Source organism: Strigops habroptila, chromosome 6 (assembly GCF_004027225.2).
Source record: "Strigops habroptila isolate Jane chromosome 6, bStrHab1.2.pri, whole genome shotgun sequence".
Classification (NCBI taxonomy): Eukaryota; Metazoa; Chordata; class Aves; order Psittaciformes; family Psittacidae; genus Strigops; species Strigops habroptila.
Genome location: NC_044282.2, coordinates 4,967,791 through 4,982,947, shown reverse-complemented (window position 1 = coordinate 4,982,947; position 15,157 = coordinate 4,967,791). Strand labels below are relative to the sequence as shown.

The following is a 15,157-nucleotide window of genomic DNA, read 5'->3' as shown; positions in this document are numbered from 1 at the left end:
TAGCCCTGCTTTGCATGAAGATCTTAAGAGGCCCTTTCCAACATGTGTCATTTTGTGATTTTTATGATACAAGTCATTAACTCTTCACTGAGAATTTTACCAGATTTTGGGCTTCTGGATTTGACTCTAGAGTCAGGAGCCACTTTGCTGCAGATGCTTTAAAAATGTTTTTCTTACCTTAGTTGAAAACAGATTTTAACCAGTGCAACACATCAATGAAATTAAGCATGTTGCATGGCGTGTTACAGCAGCAGCTGAATGCTATGCTGACCAGCTGGCTCATTTTAAAGCCACCACATGCAATGCATTTGGAACCTGCTGCACTTTCTAATGCAACACTGGGCTTGGCAAAGCAAGCCTGGGCCTGCCCTCCATTCAGAAGGGTAGCAAACTACAGTTGGTTCAGTAGTAACACAACCAGCAACCATAAATCATCAGCTTAGAGGTAAGTGTATGTGCTTCTTGACAAAAACCCCCACCATGCACTACTTGATTTTCATATAGTGCAAAGCCAAACCCTTTTAGGAATATGTAAAATAGTAGTGAAGACTAAAGGTAAATGAAATACCAAGCCATTTATATAAAAAATATAAATACTTTATTTTCAACTAAAAAGGTGCAAACATGTAACTTTTGGTCACACTTTTCAACAAATAAACTGTCCAAAAAGAGCCATCGTCAAAGAAAGAAACAAATGCTCAAGTGGAAAGATTGATGAGCTACAGAAGAGCCTTTTTTCTTAAAGCCACTTCTCCAATAAAGTGGAAGTAAATATATTTTGCCAGATGACTGCTTTGTAAGGATACAGGCAACTCAACTGTAACAATCTCCATCTTGTTCTCAACTCACCATTTGGCCCTATCTGAACAATTTCCACTAGAGTATGTATTTCAATCTTTGAATGCATTGTCAAACAAGCTTTAAATCCTACCTATCTTGTTCCAAAAAAGAAGGCTATCATTGAAATTTCAAAGCATTAAACAAAGGCACAAAACTTTAAATTAATTTAGATAACTGTACAAATATATATACACACAGTATTTACAATATTAATAAAAAGTAGCTTGTTACAGGTAAATTAACTGCCACAAGCTGTCCAGTCTAATAGACATGATTCTGATTCTTGTTGACCAAGCCATATGAATCAGAGCGTCAGAGCTGAAACATTACTGTCCTGACTAACAGAACACCTTCTACTTAGCACTTTGCTGGGTGAGAGTTTGCATTCCAGCTGTTGCTGTTACTAAGCCAGCACCAGCAAACATGCTAACGGTCTCCTTCTCAATTGCACTGCTAGATGAAGCACGCTATACCACATTAAGGGAACATTTGCTTGAATCTGCTTTTCCTGCCTATTTCCCTTAACCCCTTCACACCACCTCACGAACAATGTGTTCTGAAGCTGTGTCTTGCTGTGGTCCCACTGTCCATCCGTTTTACCTTCTTCAAACCACCATTTGGGGTCAGTAGAAAAATTGTCTTAAGTCACATGGAGCAGTTTGTTGAAATTAAAAAAAAAAAAAGAAACTGATTTAAATACCTTGTGCTATTGAATCATGTTTACAAAATGAGATGCAGACCAGTTCAAGTCGAGAATCTAGTTAGCTTCTCCTTCTGGCTTTATGCCATGTCTCCATACATCTTCCTGTAGTACAGAGACTCAAAGATGTCATTGTCTCCGGGGCAGTTGTAGTGGCACGCGCAGGTCTTGATGAACATCATTTTCCTTTTCATGATCTCCCCATCAGGGCACTTGAACTCCACGGGGAGGGTGGCGGTTCTGTGGGGCGTGCAGCAGCGCCCGTCAGTGCAGACACCACAGAACTTAGCTCTGTAGGTCTTCACACTGGTGCAGCCGGACAGCTCAAACTTGATGGGCTTGGAGATTTTGGGGGTGCGAATGCACTTTTTGCCTTTCTGTTAGGATATAAGTGAATACAAAATGTTTACAAGGCAGGCTTTCACACAGCACTAAGCTTGCAAGCTAAGGGCAGCAGGCACACTCATCCTTTTACCTTCACTAAGCAAGAGTGTCTTAGTACCATAATACAGCATGAAAGGAAAATTCAGGACATTTAATTGCAAACTATTCACCACTGGGATAAAACTCACATTTCAAGGTAAACTACTTGAAACTAACTACCCGTCAGAACTACACATTTTTTGGTCAGACACTGTTTTCTAGTCAGTGGATGGAAGCATCCCTATAGATCATACATAATGATGAGACTATTTACCTTGATGTTCTCCTCCAGGTCTGCTTCGCAAGGTCTGACCATGCAGAGTCTACTCTGCTTCTCCAGTCTGCAGAAGGCATTATCATTGGTGACCCTGGTTGAGATGCCCATACCGCAGGTCTTGGAGCAAGCACTCCACTCCGTGGTCTGCACCAGACAGTTGGCACGCATCATTGTTGGGTCTGGACCATAAGTGTCTTCCAGTCTGTAAGCTGCAGGAGACAGGTAACTAAGATGAGACCACCACCTAACCTCATGCCCTGCTAAAGGCTCTTTTCCCCTTCCTAGGAAATTTGGGCAGCCACACTTACTGCAGCACTCTAGCTGCCAGAGTGCCCTGTGTCAACCCATCCCACTGTCTTCCAACCTCCATGCAAGGTACCCCTTCCCCCCAGGCTGCCATGTGCTGAGGGACCCCCACTCACCAGCAAGCGCAGGTCCCACTGCAGTCTGCTCTTTGGTCTCGTCACAGACCCACTCCTCGCAGCACTTTCCAGGGAGCTTCACCCGGCGCGGGTAGGGGCAGTCGGGGCTGGGCAGGCGGACGTCCATGCTGCAGAGGGGCACGCAGCCCACCGCCCCGTCCAGGCAGGTGCATTGGTACTTGCAGCTGCTCTGGAAGGACTCTCCGCTTCGGTACACCATACCGCCGAAGACGCATGGAGCGCCGTCCCGAGCTGCGAGGGGCAGGAGGCGGAAGGTGAGGCGAAAAAGTCTCCCCGGCTTCCTCCTTCGCTAGACCCCGGCCCGGCGGGACCCTGTGCCCGTCCCCTCGGCTGGCCCCGTCCCCGCTCACTCACCGGTGCAGACGCCGATCCTGCGGTTGGCGGGGGAGCCGAAATCGCAGAAGAGCCCCTTGTGGTGGTCGCAGGGGTCGCGTTCGGTGCAGAGCTCGCCCAGCTGCTTGGCGCAGACGCGGCAGCAGCCGCAGCCGTCGAGCACCAGGGAGACGCCGGCAGGGCAGGAGGGGCCGGGCCCCGCGCCGCACTGGCACTGCCCGCTGCACTCCTGGCTCTGCGCCTCCTGACAGCGGCGGGGAGAGAGAGAAAGAGAAAGCGTCAGGGCCGCTGCCGGGACCGCGCCGGCCGGGACCGGGGTCCGGCGCCGCGTGCTGCGGCACTTACCGGGCTGAGGAGGGCGAGGAGAAGGGCTACGGCGAAGCTGGCGGGGGCCATCCCGCGGCGGTCAGCGGCTTGTGAGCGGCGGCGACGAGCAGGCAGCAGCGTCTGGCTGCCCGGCGGAGGGGCGGTGAGGTGAGATGAGCCGAGTCGAGGTGAGGCGAAGCGAAGCGAGGAGCGCTTCCCGTCGGGCGGCTCTTCTCAGCAGCGCTGCGCGGACGGCCCTGTGTGCAGTGGGCAGTGTGCAAGCGGCTACTCGCTGCTGCGCTGCTCCGCTCCTTCTGAGTCCGGTGGGAGAGCGGCTGTGTGACTGCTACGGAGTGCCGGTGCGGACGCCCCTTTATACGCGTCGTCGGCGCGGCCTCGCCAATGGGCTGAATGGGGCCGCGGACAAACAGCGACATTCCGCGCATTCCTGCGCGCCGCGCCGCGCCGCCCGCCCCGCCCCGCGCCGCCGCCACCGCCCCGGAGCGGCCCTGACCCCTGACTCCCGCATTCCTCCGTCTGTGCCCCCCCCCCCCAACGCACACCCCCTTCACGTCTTTTTATTTTTCATCCTGATGTTTTTTAAGTGTGAGTCCTCTCCGGAACCAGCGGCTCTGGGTCCCCCAGTCCCGTCCTCCCCCTCGGCAGCGCGTTATTCTGAGGCGGGCAGCGGGAAGGGGCGAGGGGGACGGCGGGGCGGTTGCCAGGGGCGGCCGGGGGAATCCGTTATTTCCCTTCCTCGGTTCTCCCTGCTCGGCGCTCGTCCCTCCCCGGGCAGAGGGGACAGGAGGCCGGTGGTTTTGGGGGTTTTGGGGTGGCCCCGGCGGGGCCCTCGCCTTGAGGTGCCTGGTGCCCAGTGGCAAATGGTCTCGGCGCTTTGGTACCACCAATAAAAGGTATAATTACACTACCGGGTATAAATTGACTCTGTGTACCACTGAATCATACTGGATATTTGTAATGTGTTCCTTCCCTAATAGATGCTCTCTATGAATAGAGAGAGTGCCTATTTACTCTGAAATATTTGGCACAGCGGATGGAGTCTGAAGCGTGGAAGAAGTGGCTATTATTTTCCCACTGCCTGTGTGCAGCTGTCATTTCTGAGCAACACGTTCCTCGCACATCCCCACTTCCCAACCTTGCTGATGGTCCTCCCCAGGATTACAACAAGAGGAGACTGGCGTGTTACCACACTCAGCCAAAACCTTAACATTGTGGTTTGTATTTGACTGAACACAGGACCTAAGCACTGTGGCTTGTATTAAATCACAGCAGAGAACTGTTCTGGTTTTCTTTTCTTTTTGTTTATTTATTTATTTTTTTTACCAGGAGGATGGTTCTTCCCCCACCTCCCAATGTATCATTTGAATATTCAGTGATGTCATGTTGTTTGACCTCAGCTTTAATGCAAGGAATGCCAGAGTTTTGGCTTTTGACCTGTAGAAGTACATTAGTGTTTAATGAGAGAGATCAGCTTAATGCATCTGATTAGGCAGACTGAAATTTGATGGATATCTTAAAAGATGTATCTTTTCATGCAGGCTTTCTCCCACTGCTATACCCACTTCTTTCCATCCCTCCATATGCAGGCATACTGCCATACTATGATGTAGCAATATGTATGAGGGAAAAAGAAACAATTTCATGTAAAGCCCCGGTAGGTTATATTGTACTGTAGAACTGCTATTTATTTTCTGCCAAGCACTGTACTTTGTCTGGTAAAGTCATTTGAATGTCATTTCTTCTTCTTGAAATTCTCCATTAAAAGAAACGAGATTGGCTCTGAAAGAAAAAAATAAACCTCAGAGGAACAGTTATGGTAAATAATATATATTCCCAAACCCTTGAGGCCTCCCAAAATCTGTACTTGAAAGACTCCAATGGCTTCAGTACTGGGTAAATAATATGTGTACCAAATTATGTATGACATGCATACCAAAATGCAAATGTAACCAGGTAAACAGAATGCCTTTTTTAAATGCCTAAATATGGTAGGAGAACATCACAGAGGGAGAAGCTCTAGACAAGTTTTATAACTTTCCATGTAAGAGTTTTTTTCAGAGAAACGATTTTATTAAACAAAACCTAAGAATCTTACTGACAGAAAAAGTATGTTTAAAAGTAGCAAACCACCAGAAAGCCAGGAAATCCAAAATTAAAGGATAAATCTCTCCTAAGTCCTCCCACTGTGGGCCAAGCACAGCAAGCCCCATCCACTTGCTGCCCTGAGAAAAAAGACTTAAATAGGTATTTGGACTTCAGAACTGATTTTGGTCTTGCACCACGGTGAATCAGGCATTAGCCCACTGAATTACAAGCTGTACCAGCCCGTGACAGTGGGTAAGAATCAGAGTGGGTCAGGTTTACCTTTTTGACATTCTGGTTTCTGTGCTGTTAGATGTGACTCATCATTGACTACCTCATATGTTCGTGTGTGTGTATGCGCGGGGGCAAAGGGAACTTGGAAGCAAAGGTGGTTCTTTCAGAGCCCCATTGGTCTTCAGCTTATCCTTTCTGAGGACAGTATGTCTTGGGTTGGAGAGGTAGGTCTTGGCATTGACACATGAAATGGTTAAAAAGCACTAATTTTGACTTCCACGCAGGTATTTATACAGCGCATGCTTTTAAGGTAGTATATTTTTTCTGCTGAAACTAGGAATTCACTACACCGGCCTTGCAGACTTATTTACACAGCTATATACGGTATGTGTGTGTCTACATCAGCTTCAGTTGGTATAGCTCCTTTGGTGAAGTCTTGTAAAACGTACAGGTGTGGATAGGCTACATTCCTCTCTTATGTTTTTCCTTCTTATTTTTTTTTTTCTCCTTCCCCCCAAAAAGCCACTTGATCAGGTATCAGACATACTGAAAACTTGGCAAGACTACAGGAAAGTGGCTAGACTTGGAGTGTTTGTGTACTTAAAGAAAGAATCTTGCACATTTTCAACTTTCAGTCAGGTATTTTTTTATAAGAGCAATTGGAGGTCTGAGCCAGCCCTCAAAGCGGAAATCAAAAGCTCCCAGAGAAACATTCCCGAGGAATGTGAATCTGATCCAACAACCATACGCAATGCACATACAGTACTGTCAGTCTTATAGGAAGTCTTGCCATATACGGATGCCTGGACCCTGAGCTGTTTATCGTCACGATAGGCTTGTAGCTGGCTTCAGACATTTCTGGCTTGCCTCAGGTTTAGCATGCTGATTAGTTCCTTTCCCAAAATGCTCACCAGGATATTTCTTAAAAATTGTAATAAATATATCTCAAAATCCTGAGAGGTCTAGTTAAAGTTATGTTAGCAGGCTTCTGCTTAAAATGCAGATTCCAAGCAAGACTTACTCTGCTAGCTCAGAAATAGACACAGAATAAAAATAAAGATACTTATTCCATCGTGAATGTGGTTGCCTGGTATTTTTCTTTCTTAGAAGTCATTTGGTAACTTATGCTATGTATCTGTAGGCATAGTAAGTGCTGTGAAGTAGACTACTCAATAGACTTTTACTCATCCCTTTCTGGAGAGATGCATGAGCTCACGAATCAACAAAGGCAAAGTGAAAACTGCTTTTCCCAGGAGCTGTCAAGCAAGTTATCCAAGTTGTGCCATTTGTATTGCTTTGTTAGGGTGAGGCACGTGGTGCAAGCCTTCCGCTTTGGAGCCGTGACAGTTCATGTCAGCTAACTTACCAATGAAAGGCATTAGCTCTTCTCCAAAGGGAACCAGGATACGAAGGCTGGGCAGTGCAGGGGATGGCATAGGGCCTATGGAAATGTTCGCTGCTGAACTGGTGGACCTAGTCCAAGTTCCTCTTGATACTGGCTCAGATTCTCTGCTAGTGTCAGTTGGGCAGATTCACTGAATGCACTGTTGGCCATCAAAATACTTGGACTTGAGAAGTTCAAGTCCATTGAGCTAAAGCTACTCAGTGCATGCTTTGGCAAAGCCATAAGATGTGATTCCCATTAGCAGATCTGAGTTTTGTTGTTTTCCAAGATAGTCATTATTTAAGAATGTATGTTCTTTATATTCTGACATGTAACATTTTGTTGCATTTAGAGTCATTGAGAATGCTGCTTGAAGCTCTTGGCTTCATGCTTAAAAAGTAACTGGAGTTTTTATGAATGTGTGTGGTCTTAAAGCAGCAAAGTGATTACTGGAAGTAGAATAATCTAAATGAGTATTCAAAGCACATATATAACTATTGGTACGAGAGAGAGATTATAAGTAGCATGAAGCCAGAGGTCTTTTACCTACTGAGCCTCAGGTTCTTTTATTCTGAAGAATTTGCCACGGGTCTTTTTAGCACTGTAGAGGGAGCAGCATTAACTACATCTGTGCACAGGTTGGCTGTCCCCTAGGGTTTTGTGGGAAAGCACAGAGCCCCTCCACAGCTTGCAGAGGTGACTAAGGAGGGAAGAGACTTTCAGTTGTTATTTCCTCAGATTTGACTGAGGTTCGTAACCACTTGCAATAGTAAATCAACTACTGTAGGACTGCAGTGAGTCACTAACCGCTCCTTTGACAATTGTCCTGTAAATGGTTAACAATTCAGAAGAAAAGTAAGTGTCACTGGCTGGAGAGGAAACGCGACCAGGGACTTGATTCAGAACATCCACCAGAAATCCTTTGAGGTCTGTCTCTTGAGGAACCACGTGGAAAACAGCTGGAGGTACACTTCCTCCCACTCTGTCAGGGCTTATATGGGCAGGAATGAATTAGATATGCTTATTCTAAAATGCATGTGATTTTGTTTTCAGTTTTTCAACCCCTCAGAGCTGTCAGTGTAAATTTTGAGGGTTTGTGTTTTTTTTTTTTACCCCAAGCTGAGACACATTACTGTTTAATTAAGCCTTCACTTAACAAATGCAGTTTGCTCTGCCTTAAACTATGGGATCTCTTAATTTACGTTGTAGCTCCTGTGGGAGAAGTAGAGGCCTATGGAGAATCCTGTGGGATACATATGTCCATGCTGTCCAAATACGGTAGGATGGATATTTGTACATTTGGGGGTGATGAATAGAGTGTTTTCTTTGGGGAGAAAGAGAGACATCACTGTCTGTAAAATTTGCCCCCTTTCTGGTGCAACCTGAGTTCACTGACCTTGGAATAGTGTGGCATGGGTTTTTCTGTTTACACAGGCCTTCCTGAGAAAGTGGAGGAGTTGGGTTATTGTACAGCTCTATAATACCTCTGGAGGACTTGATAAGTACGCTTCATGAGCTGACCTACAAAGGAATATGATGTCCTTAACATATAAACATTGGATTTTAGAGGTTGCTTGATTTTCAGGAAAATGGTTCCCCATGGTTCAGCTGCCAGCTTGGTTGGCTCTTTTTTTTCAGCAAGCGATGCATGGTATGTGACCTGTGTAAATACATCTGTACAAGTGACGCAGACAGGGAAACTAGGATGTAACCTACAACAGCCGAGGTGGCTTCCTTATTGACCTGTGGATGTGTGTGAAATTTAGCAACTACCAGACCAGGTCTGAAAACCATCTTACAATGCTTATCTCTCTGGTGTCTGTGGGAAATTCTCTGTCAGACTATTTTTCACATGGAGCCGAGAAAAGCAGATATTCCAAGAAATGTGCACTGTTAGAGAAGTGAGGATATTTCTAAGATGTTTTGATTTCCTGCAGGAACTAATAGAGGAAATGTAGTGTTTTTAAAGGGCAATGGTCCCAGGTCTAGAGTGTACAACCATGTTGGTACAAATGTGTTGGTGATGCGTGGCTTTAAGGTAATAAGCATGAAGTTGTAAAAGTGGTAGGACTCATACTAACAGCAGGCGTTTCTGAGCGTATTACTCCATTTATAACCCTTTTATTAAAGGGGTTTAAATAGAAATCAAGGTTAGGTTTTCACTGTGCTTGTTTTGACCATTTTGGACAATGGGGTCTTTATGAAGATTGAGTCTGTGGTGCATTTCTTGTGAGGAAGTTACCCGTGATGGATCTTGTGGAAAAGTCTAACCTTAATAGCATGGTAGATCTGTATGATTATTTAAGATTCAATTATGACATGGGATGAAAAGACAGTCCATCAATTGCCTTTTTTCATTACCTGAGATTTGTAAGGTATTTGAAAATCCTAAAACTGTCCTAACCAGTGTTCACCCTGTGAGTTAGGAAGTTTGTAATATTCAGGTGAGTTTTAAAAACATATATAAACTAGGAACACCTTTTTCTTTCTCCTAATGTCACTCACAGAAGGTTGAATTTCAGATTCCCTGGGAACAGCTTTCTTATTTTACCATCTTAAATTGAATGAGACCTCGCTTAGGCCTTCACATATGTTTTTTTTCCTTCATAAGTGGCTTGCAACGAGTGACAGTAGAGAACAGGACTTGGGAAGCGTACTTTGGATTTCTTTTTTGCCATCAAGCTGCCACAGGGGGGAGTAGAAGTTTGGAAAGGAGTGTGCTGCCCAAGAAGCCACCGAGGCAAGTGTTGTATTCCATGTGTGTACCCTGGCCAGTCCCTTTTGGGGAGAAGAGTGGGTGCAAAAGAAGAGTGGATGTGCTAGGAATGAAAGTGTTGGTTGGGGGAAGGAGCTGGAGGGTTTCTGCAGCTGGGACAAGCTGAATGGTTCTCTGCATCACAAAACCACGCTGTTTTTCTTGTTCATTCCAACCAGTGTTACTGTCCAGATGTAAGGGGAATGTGACTGAATTGTTTTCCTGCCTCAGGAGGAAAGATGACATGTGGGAGTTGTACAGTACTTGCAAAATCCCTGTTGCTCTGACGAAAGGCTTTTCCCACGTTAGGTCTATTTGCTAATGAAGAAAAAATGCTAGGCAGAGGCAAGACAGCTTTGCAAGGCAGAGGACACAGCGAGGGAAGTTTTACCAACTTGATAGGAAAGGGTTGTTCTTGTGGGACTGTTAGTGATGGAGAAATCTGCTTTATATGCTTGATGCATGAATATCTGGACTCTTTGTGGGTCCTGTGCAGCGAGGATGGGGAAGGGGATGTGTTCCTCATGCCTTGGCCCCAGCTGTGGGGTTACTCTCTCCTCTGGTGTCTGCCCACAGCTGCTTTTGCAGCACATGGTCTGCGGTAGCAGTGCGGCTGTCAGCAACCGTCCTGGCCTGCCAATGGGCCTGGTGCGGTCTTGAGGAGGAGGGATGTGGGCAGAGATGGGGATGTGGGTGTGAGAGCGGAAGGAGTGGGATGGGATTTTGGGGTAGTGCAGCACAAGAGCGTGGAAGGGGGCTTATCCCTCCTGTCAGCTTCCCACCCACGTGCTGGATTTGAGCCTGTGCCCAGCATCCACCAGCCGTGGTGCTTAGTGCGAAAGGGTAAATAGGGCTGAAGAGAGAGGCACACGTATATGTTTGTGTGGGAAGGGCTGGGGAGAGAATACAGAAGGAAGTGGAGGAAATGGTGTGTGAGAAGAGCGGTGTAAATGAACCAGCCAAGGATGAGGTGGGCTTGGCAGCATCCTTCCCACCACCTTTGCAGCATTTTACCACCAACAAACAGTGTTCATCTGTTTGCCCAACCATGGGCAAACTCATTTGCCAGAAGAGAGGAGATGTGTCTGCAGCAAAGTCTGGGTGCTCCTGTTGAGAACACCTTCAGATGCCAGTCTCCATTTTTCCTTGCCCCGCTCTACTCAGGAACAGGCTGCTTTTGGGATCTGTGTTGAAGAGTTTTATCATTGGACAACCTAGTCAACAATTTTTGAGAAAGAATGAAGTAATTTTCAGGAACTACTTAATGATCAGAAAAGCAACCAAAAGGAGTGAATCATGCACATTTTCTTTTATAAAATCCTCCAGATCTGAGTGTACAGATCTGTAATGAGATAGCGAAGCAAGGAAAAAGGAAAAATTAAAGGAGAAATGCAAAAATCATATTTGTTTCTGTAACCTGTCATGAGAAATAACAATGCTGTGGATTGGTCGCTAAATGTGTTATTTTAGAATGCAGAAGAAAATATGGCAAGCAGGTCTTTGCTTTTGATTTTAATGGCAAACGCAGGATGGGAAGGAAAACAATTATTTGGGTGAAATTTTGCTGGGTTTTTTGTACATCTGTGATTCCTGGACTGTTGAACAGTCGTCAAAAGGAACCTGGGAGAAATCCACATTCTTTGCGTATAGTATGTTGATAAATTCAGTGGCTGTTCCATAACCTTGTACCTAACGTACACAGAAGAAGAGAATTAATGGTCCAGTTTCCAAAGAAGACATAAGGAATTTGTTTTTGCTTTTGTGAGGTAATGTGTTGAGGTTTGAATGGAACTATGTTAAGTATATTAAAAGTCTCAAGGAATGCAAGGCTGGTTTTTTCCAACAATAAACATCTAAGATAACAAGAATATTTATACATTTGGCAAACTTGTGCCTAAACCTCATGTTTCTTGTTTATTCTTAGGGCTGGTTGTTACAAATTGATGGAGTTAACCAGAGATAAAAATGTAAACTGAAAAATAGAAAATTAAATAAATTCAAAGCAACATCGAACTATCCCTTAGTTCAGTGATGCATGGGTTATAGAAGGTATTAAAGAAACATGCTGAAGCGTGTACCACAGTTCATTGCACTCACCTGGACTCTTGCAGGAATAAAAAACCGGAGAACACTGAACTGAGTCAGTGTCACAGTGTCACATAAATCACTTTTAAAGATACCTACACTTCTGTTCCACTCTTCCGAAAGCACTTTCAGCTTGGTTTGTCAGAGCTTTTTTCCTACAACGTTTGCTGAGGAAATTGGCAACAAAATATGATTATGTAAAAGAAGAGAATAAAAAGGCAAGCACCTAAAAATATAAAAACCCAGAGTGTGATTAGAGTGCTTTCACAAAGTATGATGTCAAGATATTCGTTCTGGACATGGTGTGAGTTTTGTAACATCTGAAGAATCAATACGTGTACAAAGACAAAACCAAGAGCCAAACCAGCATTAAGTGGTTTGTAATTCCAAAACCTTTTCTATGGCTTTTCTGTTTTCATCACTGTACTCTTTTCAGGGGGAAAAAAAAAAAAGGGGGGGAAGAAGAAAAGAAAAAAAAGTTATTGAAGTTTGAGGGAAATGGCGGCAATCCTTTTTGAGGGTTTAAGGCATCCAATACTTTGACTAGATGTGTTCTTCTATTCCTACTCTTCATCATGGTTTAGGATGAATGGGCAGCATGGTTACTGTACTGTAATTGAATCATTCTTTTAGTTGAAAAGGTATAGATGTGTGTTTCTGGTGCCAGAGGTCACAGATTTGTTCCTGTAGAGACTTCATTTTACATTGTGTCTAGAACTGATTCATAATGCACTTTTGACATTTGAAAAAGGATATTTTATTATGATATAATCCCAGCAAGAAAACCACATATGCTGTATTTCAAGCCAAATTTGTTGATGAATGGATGAGGTGTCTAATTTTTGTTTCTTGAAGGCCATCAGAGGAAATCCTGCCAAAGTTATGTTTTTACTCAAAATTCCTTCATTTCTCCTGCTTTTCCTGCAGACCAACACAGAGCAGTACATTATCATCACTTAATTATTAAAAAAAACCCTATTAATACAAACCAAAAAAAAAAGCCAAGGTAACAAGAAGTTGTGTCCCACAGATATTTACCAAGAAAGCCAAGCAGGAACATAGGTGCAGGACTTAAAGCACATTTGGTAGTCCTAGACTAAGTGAACCAATGCATTAGGGGTTTGAGGAGAACTAAGATGGGAATAACAGGGAAGGTGGAAAGAAAAAACCTCCAACGATTAAGATAGTAGAGTGCCCATAATTTATGTGACATGGGGCCACAGTATTGATCTGGAAGACTTCTGGTGAAGTAAGACCCAAGGTCTGTGATCCTCTTGCCTAATGACTGCTCTTGCTTGGAAGGAAGTTTTGAATTGGCGAGTAAGTGTAGGAGCTGAGATAATTGTTAGACATAATACCATACCCAGCTATAGATAGCTTCAGCAGATGGACCACAGAACAGTGATGGCACTCTGCCTGACCAGCTGTAGCATGTCATCACCAGAGCACAAGGGTAAAACTTTCTTCCCTGCCCACCTTTGCCCTTTGGAAAGCATTCACTTACTTCTGCATCACTTGTGTATCAAATCCCAGTTAATTTTGGAAGCTTTCTCCTTTTCCTGACCATTATTTTCCCATTCCTAAAGCAGTCTAAGTCTCAGTGCCTTTTCACCACCTTTCCTCTTTTCTGGGTCTGTCCTGGGTTCAGCTACAGCAGTCATTTTTTCTCGTTCTTAGTAGCTGGTGCAGTGCTGTGTTTTTGACTTTCAGTCTGGGAACAACGCTGATAACACCGATGTTTTTAGTTGTCACTAAGTGATGTTTACAGCGACCAAGGACTTTCTCAGCCTCATGCTCTGCCAGGGAGGAGGGGAAGGCGGGAGGAAGCAGAGACAGGACACCTGACCCAAACTGGCCAAAGGGGTATTCCATACCACAGCACGTCATGCCCAGTATAGAAACTGGGGTCAGTTACCCAGAAGGCCCAGATTGCTGCTTGGGTTGGGCTGGATATTGGTTGGCAGGTGGTGAGCAATTGTATCCTCTGCCCTTGTTATTTCCCTTATCGTTATTATCATTGGTGGTAGCAGGAGTGGTTTTGTGTTATACCTTAGTTACTGGGCTGCTCTTATCTCAACCCGTGGGAGTTACATTTTTTTGATTCTCCTCCCCATCCCACCGGGAACGGGGGGAGGAAGAAGGGGGCAGTGAGCAAGCGGCTGCGTGGTTCTGAGTTACCGGCTGGGCTTAAACCATGACAGGGTCTTAAGTGAATTGCCTCCTCAAGCACAGAGGTGAAGCTAGCTGTTGTTTCTCACTGCCTGCAGCTTGGGTTCCCATGAACATCCTTTTCTGTCTTCAGAGCAATGCTCCTTCTTCAGTAGGTGACTCCTTGATCTGCTTCTGAATATGAGCTGATAGTTAAGACTACCTTTGCTAACCTAGGTGAGAAATTTTTATGGGACAGGGTGTAGGTGAATATGGGAGGCTTTTTGGTAGGCCATCGATGGGTCTTACAGATTTGTTCAGCCTGTACTGCAGCTTGGATGATGTTGTTAAAACATCTCTGCTTTCCAAGCTGTAAAGGTCATTGTGTTTCTTTAAAATATTTCTGGAGATGTTTCTGTGGTTTGTCAGATCTAAAAATAAACTATGATCAACACACTTAAAAATTATGACAGGATTTAATTTTTTTTTTCCCCCAAGAGTATATAAGGCAGTCAGATATTTGTTTTCCTCTTAGGGAACCAGTCAGAACTACAGACGGGCTACGAAAATCCCCTTCAGATCTCCAGGACTTTTATTTTTGGTGTGTGTTTAAAACTGGGGCCTCTGCCTGCTCACCTACTCATCTGTGTAATGCAGTTTATACAGCCTATCATTTTCTCAACTGAGAGAAAAAGTCACCAGGAACATTTGTAGTCTTTTCTCCTTAAATTTCTATGTTAACTGTGAAGCTTTAATTGGAGTTTGTTTTCATTAGAAAGAGGCATCCTGATGAAATAGACCCTGTGCATCAGTTGCATTAATTTTCAGCAAAATAAAATAAAGCTCAGAAAAAACTTGGAATTATTTTGTTTTTAAACATTTCAATGTTCTGGTTTGATTTTGGAAGGGAGAAACACTGGGGAAGTTTATTTTGAGATTTGTTTTGTGTCAATGACCTACTGGTCTTGGTTGTCCTGAAAAACACTTGGAGTCACATTTTTTAATGTCTGTCACTGTAAGTGGGGTTGGAGAGACATTTAGAAACCCAGTGTTCTTCAAGGAGCAGAGAATCCATTTTCTGGCCCACATCAAGGAATGCTTAAAAAATATTCTATGATTTATTTAG

General features: G+C 44.5%; 1 protein-coding gene across 1 annotated transcript; it reads right to left on the bottom strand.

The window, feature by feature from the left end:
• Positions 1-575: 575 nt before the first annotated feature.
• Positions 576-4,019, bottom strand: CCN2 (cellular communication network factor 2). The gene is made up of 5 exons (XM_030490176.1): positions 3,362-4,019; positions 3,038-3,260; positions 2,663-2,914; positions 2,238-2,449; positions 576-1,917 (listed from the first exon to the last, which is right to left on the bottom strand). The coding sequence occupies exons 1-5, from the start codon at positions 3,410-3,412 to the stop codon at positions 1,621-1,623; spliced, it is 1,035 nt and encodes a 344-aa protein (XP_030346036.1). The 5' UTR covers positions 3,413-4,019; the 3' UTR covers positions 576-1,620.
• Positions 4,020-15,157: the final 11,138 nt, after the last annotated feature.